The sequence below is a fragment of the Taudactylus pleione genome, unplaced genomic scaffold (assembly GCF_031769625.1).
Source record: "Taudactylus pleione unplaced genomic scaffold, aTauple2 ptg000080l, whole genome shotgun sequence".
NCBI lineage: Eukaryota > Metazoa > Chordata > Amphibia > Anura > Myobatrachidae > Taudactylus > Taudactylus pleione.
This window is the reverse complement of record NW_028284482.1, coordinates 1,923,615-1,940,970: the sequence shown is the minus strand read 5'-3', so window position 1 is coordinate 1,940,970 and position 17,356 is coordinate 1,923,615. Positions and strand designations below refer to the sequence as shown.

The window sequence follows — 17,356 nt, the reverse complement described above, 5'->3', positions numbered from 1 at the left end:
TGCTGTCTACTGTTGGATCGTGACAAGAGTTGCCCCAGAAGAGGAGTAGAAGCGACAAGCAAAGAAAAGCACAGTCATGAATAAGCCACTTTTAGAGATCGTACTTTCGAATGCTGTACTGTATATTGATTCGTTTTGTGTTCTTATTTGCAATTGATTGAATTGAAACAACTATTTATGTTGTATCAAGAAAATATCAGGTTATTTTAAAATTGCTTTTCACTATGACTATATTATATACTGGAGTACATATAACGCAAGTAGTATAGCTTAAAAACTAGAGCTAATAAAAACATTCTGAAGCCATATTTGTTTTTCTTGCCCTTAAATTAGAAGAGTATGACTGTTTTTATATTATATATAACAGTTCCAGCAGGCGGCACTCTGAATGAATACAAGCAGCACAGGTAAGTAGTGAAAACGGTGGTTTTCACTACTTACCTGTGCTGCTTGTATTCATTCAGAGTGCCGCCTGCTGGGACTGTTTGTATGAGGCCTATATTTGGCTTTTTCGGAGGGCACCTGCACTTTTGTTTACATTATTGGAGTGCCACCCTAAGGGACTTGTTATATATATATATATATATATATATTGACACACACGCTACACATTAATTCAAGTAAGTTACAGATATTTCGAAGCCCATTTGTTGCTCCATCATCATTTGTTGATGCTATTGTTGGAGTGCCGCACTTTGGAACTGTATGTATATATATATATATATATATATATATGTTATATATACATACACATAGTGACAAAAGCACTGGGGGTGTTATGGATTGAAGCTATGTATGTTCCAGATAAATAGCTTTTGTCTGGTCATAATTAGGCTAGTGAGCAGCCTTGATTGACAAGGCACCAGTAAGAGGCTAATGAAGTGTCATTTTTCCAGTCAGCCTCTCTCACTGCCTGGGGAGCAAGCTGCCAGCTTGCTGAGAGACACCATTACTACTTAAAGTGAGTGCTGTGCTACACTGCTGTTTTTTTGTGAGTTGGAAAGTAGGTCCTCCACCCATATAGAGGGAAGCATTTTGAATTATATAGAGCCGGGCAGGCTAGGATTGATGTTTATGTATTGTTATTACTTTTGCTGCAAATAAAAATAGTTGAGGCTAAATGTACCAAACACCCTTGACTGGTGAGCTGTGAATTGGCTGCTTCATGGAAAACCCACCATCTACCCCAGAAAATGACATCCAATACCCGATCTTGCTGCATATGTTGGAGAATGTGAGCATTTGCACTAAAATTACAAAGATAAAAGCCATGTGGAAAAATTAAAGAGAAAGACACCCAATATTTGGGTGGATATTATACTGTGAAATCAATGGTGGTGATGTCATATTTTTAGGGAAGCCAGATTCTGCTTCACCCCTACACCCAGTACTAACATGGCAGACATAGTTAAAGCACTGCTACAGGCTACAGCGGCTCATAAAGGAAGCTACCATGGTGCAGCAATTGGCCATTCAGGAGGCCCGAAGACAACAGCAATTGGATATTGAGATCTGGAATCAACAGCAATTTCCCTGTTGAGGAAAACTGCAACCAGCAGCGCCAGGACTGTGAGCCCTTTTGAGAGGTGGTGCAGCATCTGGCAGCACTGTCTGGAAGTGCTTCCACGGATGTCCCAAATAGCTCTGGCTCCATACGGGTTAGTCATTTCCTGCAAAATATGACAAAATGTGATAACATTGAAGCATATTTAACAACTTTTAAAAGAACTGCTGAGGGAGAAAGTTGGGATAAAAATCAGTGGGCATCCTTTCTGTCAGGGGAGCCACAAAAGGCATATTTTGATTTAAGCCTTGATGATGTCAAAGACTGTGATAAACTGAAAATGGCAATTCTAACTAGTTTGGGTGTCACGGAGCCTGTTCAAGCACAACGAGTTCATTGCCCGGTATACCAAGTGGAAAAACCTCCAAGACATTACTACAGCCCAATGAAGGTTCATTATGGACTCATATCTACAATCCCTGACTGTAGTTCTGTGCAAGTGGGTGAGACACGAAGACACTAAGACAGCAGACCAACTGGAAAAATGGTGTAGAGGTATGTGGCTGCCAAGATACTGTTGTGTGTACCCCAATGACTCGTAGTTGTGCAATGGCAATCTCCAAAGAATCCTGGTAAGACTGCTCCAGTGGAGAAGAGTGCTGAGTGGTGGAATGCATTGGAACCTATAGATTGGCCAGAATGCTTGGAACCTATAGATTGGCCAGTTATGCCAGGAAGGTTCCCACCTCGTAAATTACTTTATAAAAGTATTGTTAGATGTTTTAGATGTGCTGCTAATTGTCCACTTATCTCTGAACCCATGCAATGTGATAAGGCTTATGTATATTTCTTTGCTCAGCTAGCAGGGCACTGCAGAATAACAACTATAGAAGGCAAGCGGGCCGAGGCTCTATTAGATTCTGGTAAACTGGTTACTCTTATAAAAGCTGAATTTATTGAACCCATCAAAATATCAGAGGAAAACTGTTGGTGTAATCTGTATACAACAGGAACACTCATATTATGTTACGGATTAGGTGAACATCGTAAAACAGTGTGATTCCACTGTAGTCACTGTAGGTTTGGTTCATGAATTGATGTATGATGCAATATTGGGGAGAGACTTTTCCCACTTCTGGAAGCTGTGAGCCAAATTGTTATGGAAATAAATAACCCAGACCCGTTTGACAATGCTACTGCTACAGTGACAGTGTCTTCCAAATCTAAAGTGTTCTCTTTTGTAAGCATGATTGGGGAGCCTGAGAATAATGAGAACAGTAGTGGAGTGCATAATTATGTACCTCAAACTGAGTAAGACATGTGTCGAACCAATTGACTGTATAGAAAAAAGAACACTTGAATCGATGGCGCTACACTTCAAAGCAGCTCAGGTTTTGAACAGTGAATCACCACATCACAAATGGATACATATAGTCAAATAAAAACCTCAGAAGCGCTCAGAAGATCCAAAATATAGGAATAGTCCCAAAATATAAATGCAGCTGTGATGTTTCCAATGTAGCTGTCCTATTATTTCATGGTATCATATGTAGAATTTCATGGTAAAAAAACAGATATAAGATGATGGTTACACAGTTGACTGTATGCCTGATCTTGAATTAAGAAAATATATGTTTGCCTCAGAACAGTTAAAGACCCTACTCTGGTAAAGGCTACAGAAAATGTAAAAGTGGTTGATGGAATCCAGTAGAGTCGGATGGTAGGTTGTCATACCCTCAAATGGCAGTACAGCAGGATTTGTTGTACCAAGTGTCAAAAAAGGGGGAAGATATTATTGAACAACTGGTCATTCCTAAAGCATATAGAAGAATGTTGTTGGATCTGGCTCATGGGCACATAACTGTAGGACATCTAGGAGCAGAGAATACTTCTGAGAAAATGTTACAGCAGTTTTTCTGGCCTGGAGTCCACAGAGAAGTATCTGAGTACTGTGCATCCTGCTCTGAATGTCAGTACCATGCTCCCAGACCACATTATAGAAGTCTACTTGTCCCAATATCAATAATTGAGGTCCCATTTGAGAAAATAGCTATGGATTTGATTGGACCTCTAGTAAAGTCTGCCCGTGGTCATCAATACATTTAGTAATAATGGATTACGCTACCAGATACACAGAAGCGATATCTTTGCGCAATATATCAACAGAGGCAATTGCTAGAGAAATAGTATATGTCTTTAGCAGAGTGGGAATACATAAGGAAATCCTAACTGATCAGGGTACCCCATTTATGTAAAAAATTATGAAAGAGTTGTGCCGATTGTTTAAGATCACTCAGCTTAAGACATTTGTGTATCACTCTCAGACTGATGGAATGGTGGAAAGGTTAACAAAACTGTAAAGAATATGCTAAAGAAGGTGGTAGATTAAGATAGGAATGATTTTGAATATACAGTATATTCCCCTATTTATTGCTGGCCATTAGTCTCGCCCTTTTATTTGCTGTATGGTAGACACCCAAAGGCAATATTGGATATTGCGAAAGAGACATGGGAGGAACAACGCAGTCAGTATAAAACTTATATTGAACATGTTTCCCGCATGCAGGAAAGAATAGCTGGAGTGGTACCAATAGTAAGAGAGCACTTGTAACAGGCCCAACAGGTACAACAAAAGATGTAAAATTGTAATGCCCTATGATGCACCTTTGATCCTGGGGACAGGGGACCTTATTCAGAGTCAGTCGCAAGCGCCGATGCGCTCGTAACCGACTCGATGGTTAGTCCTGCCACGCGCAGCGGCCGCACTGTGCATGCGCAAGCCCCGGAGCAATAGATAAACTCTGTCGCTCCGGCGCTCGCTACCAAAGGGGCGGCTGTCGATGTTGATCGACAGCTTGCCCCGTTTAGTAGGTGGGCCGGGGGGGTTGTTTCCAAAACGGAGGCGTTCCTTAACGAACGCCTAACGTTTTGTGGGCGGCCGCACTGACATCAGTGATGTCAGTGGAGAGCTTCCTGCTCCATCAGAGCAGAAAGCTCCCTGGGGTTTACGAGTGCCCAGACCCAACCTTAGGGTCTGGTCGTAAGCCCCAAAGGTCGCGATGGTGATCACCATCGCGACCATCAACCTGGTCGGTCGTTAAGCTGTGGGTGGTAACCCACAGCTTAACGATCGACAAGGAGGCGGTCGTTCTGGATACAAGCGGCCGCCCTGATTCAGAGCGACTGCTTGCAACTAACGACCGCCTCTGAATGAGGTCCAGAGTGCTTATTTGGGTTCCCACAGTAGAAAGTAAATATTTGGTAAAATGACAAAGACCATTTAAAATCATGGAAAAAGTGGGTGAGGTTAAGTATATAAGAAAGCATTATGATTGACAGGAAGAGGCATTTAAGGGGCGGGGGAGCCCGGTGTTCCCGGACATTGGGTGTGTCCGTCCCGTTTTCCGGGAGTGGCCTGCCCAGGGACTGCGTGGATGTACTCGTCTGCTGGGCTTGCAAGCCGGCCAGTCTGAGTAAGCTGAGGCTTACTCAGCTGGCCGGCCGCCCGGCGCTGTCCACCATCGCGACCATTGACAACCGATGGTGGCGATGGTGATCCCAGCCTGTAACCTCCTTTCGCAGTGCTGGCATTGCAAATTCAGCAGGGGGTGTCATACACGTCCTGCTGCATTTGCATTATTGCAAGGATCACAATTGCAAAGCTTCCTGTGTGCTGCCTCATGTAGATGAACTAATTGAGAGGCTGGGAATGGCATGGCACTTAACTACTCTAGATTTAACCAAAGAGTGGCATAACTAGGGGGGGTGGCAGGGGCATATCCCCCGGGTGCCGGCGACGTCGTTGCAGGGGACCACTGGGCGTGGTGCAGGACAGCGGTCCGCACTACACAGTAACAAACACACTGTCATCAGTTAGTACACTCATACTACCCAACTGTGGTGTGTGTTTGTTTTAGCAGCCAATGAGAGTCAGATAGACTCTCATTGGCTGTTGCACCTATGGCTGGAGCTCACTCATAAGCTTCGCCTTCCTGGCTCCTGCAGTGGGTGATGGGAGAGATGTCTTGACGTCACTCCCATAGTGCCGAGCAAGAGGATGGAGGAGCGGCTGGTGGCGGGCGCAGGAGAGGGGATTCAGGTAAGTGAAGTGTGTTGTTTTTTGTGTGTCTTTGTGCTATATATGTAAGGGGCACTGCATGGGAGGGACCACTACTGGGGGCACTGCATAGGGGGTACCACTACCAGGGGCAATGTATGAGGGGTACTACTGGGAGCACTGCATAGGGTGGACCACTACTGGGGGCACTGCATAGGGAGGACTGCTACTGGGGCACTGTATAAGGAGTAGTACTGGGGCAACTGCATAGGGGGTACACTACTGGGGGCACTACTATTGGAGTCCCTGTATAAGGATCACTATTGGGGGCACTGCATAGGGGGTCCACTACTGGGGGCACTGTATAAGTGGCACTGCATAGGGGGAACTACTACTGCGGGCACTGTATAAGGGGTACTACTTGGGGCACTGCATATGGGGGACCACTACTGGGGGCACTGTATAAGGGGTATGACTGGGAGCACTGCATAGGGGGACCACTACTGGGGGCACTGTAAAAGGGTGCACTACTGAGAGCACTGTATAAGGGGAACTACTACAGGGGGGACTGCATAAGGTACACTACTACATTGGGCACTGCAAGAGGGGCACTGCTACTGGGGGCATTAAGGTGCATATGGAATGGAATAATCCCAGAGTGACGAGAAACGGTGGTGTGCCATGTTGACGCCCCCATTTTTCAGTAGCCACGCCCATTATGGCACGTGAATACGCCCACTATTTCAGAGCGCGCACATACTTGGGGGTGGCTCTGTTTGTTTACTTGCCCTGGGCTCCAAATACCCTAGTTACGCCACTGCTGGCAAGTGCCATTGACAGACAGTGAAAAAGCAAAGACAGCTTTTTCTGCAACCGAGGTTCTGTTCCAAAACAAGATGTTACCATTTGGTTTACGTGGAGCGCCCGATTCCTTTCAGAGGATGATGTATAGGATCCTAAGGCCTCATAGACAGTATGCGGCTGCTTATCTCAATGATGTAGTCATCTATAGTTCTGATTGGCAGTCTCACTTACCCAGGGTACTAGCAGTGTTGGAACCCTCCTTAAGGCAGGACTGACAGCCAGTGGTGTAACTAAGGTATTTGTAAATGGAGCCCCCCACCCCCCATGTGCGCGCGCCACAAACTGGGCGTGGACACTAGGGGCGTGGCCACTGAAAAATGGGGCGTGTTAACATGACACACACCCCTTTCTTGTCACTGGGAACATTTCTTTCCATTTGCACCTTAATGCAGTGCCCCCAGTAGTACCCATTATATAGTACACCAGTATACAACACCCCCAGTAGTGGTCCCTCTTATGCAGACCCCCAGTAGTGCCCCTTACATAGTTCCCCCGGTAGTAGTCCCCCTTATGCAGCCCACCATTAGTTCCCCTTATACAGTGCCCCCAGTAGTGATACCCCATATGCAGTGCCCTTTATACAGTGCCCCCAGGAGTGATCCCCCCTTATGCAGGCCCCCAGTAGTTATCCCCCCTATGCAGTGCCCCCTGTAGTGGTTCTCCCTTTTCAGTGCCCCCTGTAGTGGTCCCCCTGTGCAGTGCCCCCAGTAGTAAGCCCCTTATATAGTGTCCCAGTAGCAGTCCCCCTTGATGCAGTGCCCCCAGTAGTAGTCCCCCCTTTATATAGTGCCCTTTATATAGTGGTCCCAGTAGGAGTCCCCCTTGATGCAGTGCCCCCTGTAGTAGTCCCCAGTAGTGGTCCCCCCCCAATGCAGTGCCCCCAGTAGTATCCCCCCAGCAGTGCCCCCAGTAGTAGTCCCCTCCTTAGTAATAGTCTCCTCCCCCGGAAGCAGTGCCCCCAGTAGTAGTCCCCGTCCTCTCCCGATAAATACACAGACATTAATCAATAAATAAAAGTAAAATACGCACGTCAATGATCCCGGGCTGGCGCGCTCTGCATTATGGGAGAGACGTCATGACTAGGGCGGGCCAGTACCGTGGCCGGTGGCGCGGCTCCACAGCCAATTCAAAACAAGTTTTTTTTAGGGATGAAAGAGGTAAAGTGTCTTGATTACACCATAGGCAAGGTTTTGATAAAGCCCCAAGATAATAACATTGAGGCAATACAAAAGTGTCCACAACCTTTAATAAAGAAGCAAATGAGAGCTTTCTTGGGAATAATGTGGTATTACAGAACATTTATATCCAATTTTTCCACCACTGCTGTCTCTTTGATTGACCTTATCAAAGGTAAACAGACAGTTATGGTGAAGTAGACTCCTGACGCAGAAAAGGCTTTTCAGGCATTAAAGGTAGTGCTGTACATCAACCATTGTTGATGACACCTGACTTTAAGTGAGGATTTGTTGCACAAACCGATGCATCAGATGTAGGGATAGGTGCTGTTCTGTCTCAGAAGAAAGATGCATCCTTTTATTTATTTGAGTACAAAACTGAACGTACTTGAGATAAACTATGCCACTATTGAAAAAGAAGAGTTGGCAATTAAGTGGACATTAGAAACACTCAGGCACTTCATCTTGTAAAGAAAGTTCAGGTTAATTAATTTACTGATAATGCTCTGTTAAAATGGATGTCTCAGAATAAAGAGAGCAATGTAAGAACAAGAAGTCTGTTCTTGGCATTGCAAATTTTTTTTTTGTTATAGAACATAGACCAGTAAGCCAATTGGCCAATACAGATGCCTTGTCCTGTACCTTCTGTTTAGGGGCTACAGATGTCCTGCCCCATATGTGAAAACAGGAGGAGGGGATATGTGACAAAAACACTGGGGAAGTTGTGGATAAGAGCTATGTATGCCCCATGTTTGTAACTTCTGTATGGTGGTAATAAGGCTAGTAAGCAGCCTTGATTGACAGACCACCTTTGAGAGTCTAATAAGGGTGGGTCAGTTTTTCCAGTCAGTCTCCATCACTGCCTGTGTAGCAAGCTGCTCGCTTGCTGAGAGACACCATCAAGGGCGTATTGGCTGTGTGACTCACTGGGAAGATTCCCAATGGGCTGACAGGACTGTGGGGTCTCCTGTCGCATGTGGCCCTGCTCCATTAGCATGTTACCTTTTTTGCATGACAGGGCAGGAAGACCACAGGCACCTGTCGGCAGCCTCCCAGAGACTCTATTGACCAGAAGAAGCGAACTCTGGGAATCTGGAAGTTAAGTGCTGGAGTGAACGGCGGACAGTAGAGGAGCACCGCGCTAAGGAGACCAGCCCCAATTGGATTGCGAGATAGCAGATACAAGGCTGTGATTTTTTTTTTTTTAGAATCTGTCATTGTAATGCAGAGTTTATTGATATTGGATCCCCTTCTGCGTCCTTCAGCCTTCCGATTTCCTGTCTGCTGACTGGGCTGCAGTCCTCACTGACTGACCGCACATTCCTGCACCTGTGCCCTTTCCCCGAGGAACAGTCTGCTGCTGTTTGACCTATTGCCTTCTGCAAACTACTCCTGCTTCCTACTGCAAATCCCATCCACTGGATCCCCCTCCTGGACTCTACTTTCCGTGGTTATGTATTCTAGTCCTATTGCTATAGTCAGTCTGTCACTTGCATTTATTATTCTGATTCAGTTGTATTGTTTTTATTTTTATCTGATCCCATATGTCTGTCTCCATATCATTCCTATACTATTCTCATTTTATCTGTATTACATATTAATTTCTACCTTCTTTACCATTTTACCCTTGTATCTCATCTATGCTATATTAAAACTACTTTTTATGGTATTCTAGTCCTACTACAGTCATGTTTTCTATATTCATATTATAGTTCTCCGATTATATTTCCCTGCGCTGTCATTGCTTTCTTACCTGTATATTGTCATTTTACCTCCACTGTTACATTTCATTGTTACCATCACCATCCACACCAATCCCTACCCCCGTCCCTACACACTTTTTGGCCCAACAATCTTTTCTTCTACCACCTAGTCCTACCTACTCCCACCTCCTTCCCCGTAGTCTTCCCTACCCGCTCTCTCTGAAACACTAGTTCTTTGTGTAAAAAATAAAAGTATGCTATCCGACAGTATTATTTCAAAACCCTTGTAGTCCTTGACTCCTCTCTGCTACCTTTAACTCCCTCCTCTGCCCTCTCTCCGCCCTTGACTTCACATATAAAATTAAATTTATCCCTCAGGACATCATCTCCCACCAGGCTTCCCTTATTTGGATGCTATCGCTGGACTATGGGGATAGTCATCCTCGTCCTCATCTACACTATTATGTGGCAACAGTACATCCATATGCAATACAATACACTTTTTATTGTTATTAACAAAACAACAATATCAAATTAAATACTCCAGCACATTAAAACAAACAAATCAAACATTTCCATAATACTCATGCAAATAATATGCAAGGCTTATATGTTATTATGGAATTTCTGCAGTCTGGTGAACTCGTACTTTGCACAGGAAATTATGTCATTGCATATTGGCTGAATGTATTATATGGCAGTTAAGGGAATGTTAAATGTACTTTTTGATGGTCACTAGGATGCTCAAAATACAGTGGTTACTGGAATGCTCATTGTACTATATGGTGGTCACAAATGCTCAATGTACTGTATGGCAGTCACTGGGAAGCTCTTCGTGCTGTTTGTCAAAGGGATGCAGTCTGTACTCTATGGTAGTCACTGGTATAATATATGTACTCTATGGTGGTCCGTGGGATGCAGTCTTTAGTTTATGGCAGTCACATGGATGCTGTTGTATTGTATGGCAGCCATATGGATGATCTAATTTTATGGCGGTCACATGGTTGTTCTCTATTGTATTGTGGCTAGGACCAATAGTTTATTAACCCCACCTACATTTGTGATGGACATCACCTACATTTGATTTGGGCTCTGCCACTGGAGTCCACTTTTCAGCATTTTTTTTACAGGGCTCAATCGGCTCCTTTACACCATTACTACTTAAAGTGAGTGCTGTGCTATACTGCTGTTTTTATGAGTTGGACAGTAGGGAAGCATTTTGTATTAGTTAGAGCTAGACAGGCTAGGATTTATGTTTGTTTTTACTTTTGCTGCAACTAAAAATATCTGAGGCTATTTATACCAGACACCCTGGATTGGTGTGCTATAAATAATGGCTGCTGCATGGAAAAACCCTGCTGTTTACCCAGGAGATGGCTCCCCATTCCTGATCTTGCCACAATATATATTTAACAAGCATTCAGACAGCTTAGGTAGCGAAATACTAATCGGAATTGGATTTCCATCATATGATAAACCCAACAGAGCTGTTTCTGTGTAAAAGCAGCATTCTCAATGTCACAGTCAAATATACCGCGCTTACTTCCATAAATGGATGCTGAGGCGCCATCAATCAGTGAATCACCTGAAACTAACCCCACCTTGTACCGCACTATATGTTGAGTAGCTAAAGCTAAAATCACCAATAGTTGTGCTTATGTGTGGCGGTGTGAAAACTCCAAACTCGCCAACAGGATAAGTCAAACTGACAGAAAATAGGCAAGAAAAAGCTTGTGAGTGGGGAGACTGCATGCAGTCTGAGGTATCAGGCCATTCATAACATAATAAGGAGGCACAATACACTATTGTTTTATGCTAGCAAATACTTTCGTAATTAAGGAACAATGTCCATGAATCTTTTGCTGCGAGTCGTTAGCTGTTGTGAATCAGTTGTTCATCTTAACGTGCCTGCACACTTACCGATCTGCACACGATCCGACATCGTGTACGATTTCCATTGAAACTCCTCCCCAGCAGCTCGGCACACGAGATTCAAACGATCTATCCGGCATCGTGACTTTTTTCCAGTGCATTGTGTCCCAAGACTGCCAGATCTGCCCTACAGCACGGCAGATCTGACGATCCGATGTGTGACCAGCGGGGACGCGCATCGCGAATGGGGACTCACGATTTGGGCATTTTTTACATGATCTGTCGTTCCAATGCGTCGGAATCGGCCAGATCGTGTAAAAAATCGGTTAGTGTGAGGCACCTTTACTCTAATGAGCTTATTGCTTATTTCTGTTATCTTATTCTTCAGGATAGACTTCTGTTCCCTTAAGTCATCTTTATATATATATTACCAATTTGTCCATTTCCCCTCTTGCAGTATACAGTGCCTATATCTTATTACTGTACAAATATTTAATTCTATTCTCATTAGAATGTAAATGGTCAAAATATAGAGTGCTTGTACGCCTGATTTAAGCATGATTTGTTTTTTTCTGTTACCATGTTGAACATTTCTTCGATTATTACTTGGTCAACAACACTGCAGAATTTCTGTGTAAAAGGATAGCTATGATAATGTAATTATAGAAAAGATTTATGCATTTTATGTGTGTCTGCTTATGTTAGATTTCCAGTGGAACATTTGCAGGGCTTGGGCAGAGTATAAAAAGCCTTTATCTGGAAAACAACAAATTGCAGAACCTTCCCAACATGAAGAACTTCATTAGACTGGAAGCAATAAACTTGGCTAACAATCCATTTCATTGTGATTGTCATCTGCTCCATCTCCACAGGTATGTTCCTCTGCCAAGAAGCATCACATCCAACACTGAATTAACATGAAGATGCAAAGAAGCCTTGACCCTTACCTGGTGCCCCTGGCCAATGGCCCATGGGTATTAGAGTAACAGTAAAAATAGCTTGCTAGAACTTCCCAATGCAAATAAATTAGGATTTGGCAAGCATGCCTACTTTATAGACGGGTAGCCAATCAGGACTGGTCTTTCATTATCAATAATAAAATATCGCTCTAGATTGTATGCCCATCTATAGATAATAGAATTACTGTGATTTGCCATCAGGGCCGGTTCTAGACTTTGCGGAGCTCAAAGTGAAATTTATTTTGGCATCCTGAGCACAGGCGATATAGCCTGACTTTGGGACGTGGCCATACGCGCAAAAAAAAAATAAAATAGAAATTATAATTGTGCTGCAAGGGGGTTGGGTGCCATTTGCCAGGAAGTGCACCTTTTGCCAAGAGCGAGAAGTCTGCCTGATTCTTACTTTGTGAAGGCAGACAGGTCTCTACTCCTTGCCTCTGCATCTGGGGTTGATTCCATGTCTGCACATTGCAAGTCCCAATGCAGCGTTAACCACCAGTCTTGGTCCGGATTTATACAGGATTGCTGCTAGATCCTAGTTGGAGAAAGGACCTCTCTGACGTTGCAACCACGTGACCGCTTTGGCAGCACCGTACTGCTCCCATGTTACCATCCACGTGGGCATAGAGGGGGAATATATTTTTGTGGCGAGCGTAGTGAGCCCGTGTGGGGACACTTTTGGCCCCGTTTGGATACTTGCCCCTCCCCCTTTGGTTGCTGGTCACGTGGGTGTGATGTGAGAAGTCCTTTGCAGCACCCAATTCTAGACCCAACCATTTATACAGAGAAGCCGGTTGCGTGGCATCTGTCTCCTGTCTTGTGTAGCAAATGGAGTCCAGCAGAGTCATTTGTGAGGCTCTCTGACTGGTCCAGAATGATTGCTCCCATAATGCCATGCGCAACGTTGTCACGGCTGGCACCAGCAATCTGGGTGATTGGGACTCCCAGTGGGAGGAAACAGCAGCCGCACAACATGGCACCACCGTGGCCGCAGTATATAACCATAATGTCGGCGGACAAGAGTGGGCGGGTGCCCACTAGTTCTTCCAGCACTGCGCTTGCTTGCACTTTAGTCTATCCCCAATGCATTTCTCTTACAGAGAACGGTGATATCCTTATACAACAGTGAGCTCTATCTAAATAAATACAAGTAGAGCAGTCTATAATGTAGCTAAAGGTTAAACAGCAACACACTACAGTATATCAAACAAGTAAACTTACTGTATATTATCGGATACTTTGTATTACATGAAATTCTTCTATTTAAATGGCAGCTTGTAGGGTAGAGGATGTCCTTAAGCCTGTTCCTGTCTGGCTGAAGCTCTCTTAGACCTATTATGGGTTCCACATGGGTGATTAAGGCAGAAGCAAAATGGCTGGAAGAGCTCTCTGAGGGTTTACAGTACAATAGATAAGAGTAGAGTTGCTTATCTTGCTGGCGCACTCTCTGGCCACCTTAGAATATTTGTGCAATGTGGATTTGAATGCCGGTTATGTTGAGGTGCATTTGTGGCATATGCAGTTTCAGCACGCTGGTCCTTGTGGCTCATTGTGGTATCTGAAAAAGCTCTGAAAATGCTTCCTTTCTAATTTGGGTTCTTATTTCCTTTAAGATGGATAAGATCATTGTGTAGGCCAAGGGGGCAAGACTTTCTCTTTGTCTGTTAATGCCCTCAGAACAGGATATGTTCATGCTATCAATACATCAACAGCATGATATCGACAGGACAATGGCGACAGTGTTGTAATCTTATTTAAAGTTTTGTAACAGTGGGGGTCATTCAGACCCACTCGCGAGCGGCAGTACACTCGCAAGAGGGTCGATGTTCCCCACTGCGCATGCGCACGACGGAGGGAGCTCCGTCGTGCGCATGCGCGAGACCCGGCGAGCGAAGGACTTTCCTTCGCTCAGAGTGTCTCATCAAAGGGGGCGTGCTGTCGATGGTGACTGACAGCACGCCCCCTTTGGTGGGCATGCCGGGGGCATGCCTGCCAGACGGAGGCGTTCCCAAGGGAACGTCTACCGTCTGAAGCCGGCCCCACTGACATCATTAGTGATGTCAGTGGGAGTGATTTTGGCTCTGATAGAGCCAAAATCACTCCTGGCCTTGCGGTTGAGAAACCCAACAGCAGGCTTTCACTCGCAGTTCCGATGGTCGCGATGGTCAAGACCATCGCGACCATCTTTTTGCATGCTCGTATATGCTGTGGGTGGTGACCCACAGCTATACGAGCGTCCAGGAGGACGCTCCATATTAATGGAGGTGGGCCCTGATTCAGAGCGAGCGCTCTGGTCAGAGCGTCCGCCTCTGACTCAGGGCCAGTGTTGGCATTATAACTTTAAACGTGATCATAAAGAATCATGTTTAAAGTTATAAAGCTGACAACTTTAAATAACATTATAACAGTGTCTGCATTATCCCATTGATATCATGATGTTAACATATTGTCTGTTAATAAAAACCATCACTTTGCCCCAGTACTAGAGGTTCCTGGTTCACTCATTTTGTGCCGCAAATGGCGAAAGAAGTCAGTTCTTTCAAAGTCATCTCTCCTTCCCTCATGGTGGGTATGTCAGGCTGGCTTTTGGACTGTTTGAAGGTTGGAGGGCGCACATACGGAAATTTAAATATATCTGGTTTCCCAAACGTGTCTTCAACTGTAAGCTACTTCGGCCAGAGGCATTACCTTTCATTTCTATATCATTGTATGTTTTATATTTGTTTCATAAATACCCAATGCACAGCACTGCATAATCTGTCGCCACTTTATAAGTAAACGATAATCTAGAAAATGACTATGGATTATGTTCTGGAACTGCAATATAAATGTCTGTTATTTTATTTTACAGATGGATCAATAGTCTGAATCTAAAGGTAGGAGCTACATGTGCAGTTCCCAAAAATGTAATAAATCAGAAGGTAAGAAGTGTCTCCTTATCCACTTGCCCAGGATGGGAGTCTGGAAAAACAAACAGGAACAAGAGAAAGATCTCAGCCATCTCCACTAAACAAAAAAGACCCAGGAAGTAGAAAAAAGATTGTACTTGTTTGTAAGACTGACCAGACATATATATGATGGTAAATACTGAGTACTGTACAAATTATATAATTGTGCTAATTTCAGAGATTGCATTAAAGAGTGGGGCTAGTAAGCCTACGGAAGAAATATCATTTGCAGTCTGCTATACCGCTATAATATAGACCAAGTGACTGCACAATAGTGCTTTATGTAGCAGGCCCCTGAATAAGGGCTCACTGCTAATACTTACAAACGTTATTCAATTTTACCGCTAGCTTAAAATCAATATTCTATTTGAGTCCATCTCTTTACAACGTTGACACGTGGTAAGAATAAATAGTGTAAAACCGTATATAATTTTGTTATGTATATATATATATATTTTTATATTTTGCTTACAAGGTAATGACTCAGCAAGGTACATAATCAAATCAAGGAGTAAGCACAGGATTCTGGAGGGTATCCCCAGCCTGGATTTACATTTGGTGCTTCTCATGTTTCCTATGCTGTCTATCCCATATCCTAGGTACCACATAGCTTTCAATTGTATCAAATCCTAAAGCAATCACTCTGATTACAATAAGGACATGATATTATTCAGCCATCACTTAGCCAATGTTTGTAATGTGCAAGTAATAAAATAATCAAAATAAATAAAAACAATAGCATACAAAGTGAATAAATTGCCACACCTGTTAGTAGCAAATGGAGATGGCGGCAGCAGTGCCTCCCTGTTGTGCAGGGCCGGCTGACCACATGTGCCGGCCCTGAATACATATAATATACATACAAGAGCAATATGTATGGATTGTTCTGTAGTAATGGCTATAAACTACGATTCTCAATACAGTTTCAGTGATGGGGCTCTGATGCAATGTTGAATAGCGCCAAGAATGTGTGCACAGAGTTATTCAATTGGCCGAACTGTAAACACCTGACTAGAGGATTTCTGTTCACACCCTCCTGAGGTGTGAGCAGAAATCCAAGTAAACTAGTGCCATGATGCTAGTTGAGGGCTTACCATGTGCACTAACAGAATTGTGCCCAACATTTAAGACAGGGAGAATGCCATTTACCGTGACTAAACACATGGCATTCGGCGCCATTAACTACATCTCCTGACTTAAGTGCAGGCCATGATGCGGACAGTTGACTGGCTCTGACGCTATTCAATGCCTGCGCTATTCAAGATCACATTTAATTGATTTACCCTCCGATGGTTTTCACAAATCCAATGCTCTGGCTCATCTGAGCCATCTATTACTATTAATTGTATTAAAGTTTATCTATACAGCAGCAATATATTATGCAGTGCTTAATTTATTTAAGGAGACACTGTATTGACAGACTGAGGCTGCTGATCAGCCCTGGCATGGTCTCACTTCAAAAGGGGCATAGTTACGTCTCACAGGGGTGTACCACAAGTCACGCGGGCTTGGCCTCGTGGCACGTCCCCGTCTTTCAGTATTACGGCCAAGCAGAGCACCAGGAGGAGGAGCTGCTAGGCCAGGGTTTAACATCTGGCCATGGGCCCTTCTGGCATTTGCCAGAATGCCCAGTGGGCAGTCTGGCCATGCTGGAAGCTAGAGTAGTCTTCTGTGGCATTAAGCAAATGTGTTTCACGTGCATTACTATTATTTTGCAGCTACCATATACAGTATGTATTCTGTAATTTTCATAATAAATTGGCCTTATGGTTAAGTTTCATGGGGCCATTGGGATTTATGGAAAATATTTGATTTTTATTTACCTTACAGGCTTCTATTCAGAAGTAAATCTATATACGCAAATAAATATAGATTTAAAATAAAACATTATATCTATGTATTATAGAAATAAAGTTGTTTTTTAAACACTCGTAGTGCACACTCGTCTTTAAATCTGCAAATGTATTTTTTTATAATGAAGTATATGCTGTTTATTACCAATGCCTTCAGGACATACTAAAGCTGTTGAATGCAATAGATAAATTTACTATGCAGCGCTTTCCAAAGCCAATGCATATTTAGCGACTTCGGCTTTCAATTTAAAGACGCCTTTATATTCATTACAAAACCAGGCATGGTTTGTATTGAATCTAATTGCTACAGTACTTAAAAATTAAATCCAGCATACAAAACAGCTGAAGGCGACACAGCACTGCATAGTAAATTAGTCCAAAATCTTTTCATAAACCACAAGTACAAGTAGCAGCAGTACAC

The 17,356-nt window shown here is 43.7% G+C and overlaps 1 protein-coding gene across 1 annotated transcript in view; it reads left to right on the top strand.

The window, feature by feature from the left end:
- Positions 1–15,397, top strand: part of CHADL (chondroadherin like) — a 73,508-nt gene extending 58,111 nt beyond the window's left edge. Inside the window, exons 4-5 of the mRNA XM_088468109.1 lie at positions 11,881–12,047; positions 14,986–15,397. Of these exons, the coding sequence (XP_088324235.1) occupies positions 11,881–12,047; positions 14,986–15,166 (348 nt within the window). The 3' untranslated portion in view covers positions 15,167–15,397. The remainder of the gene's footprint in view (positions 1–11,880; positions 12,048–14,985) is intronic.
- The last annotated feature ends 1,959 nt before the right edge of the window (positions 15,398–17,356 follow it).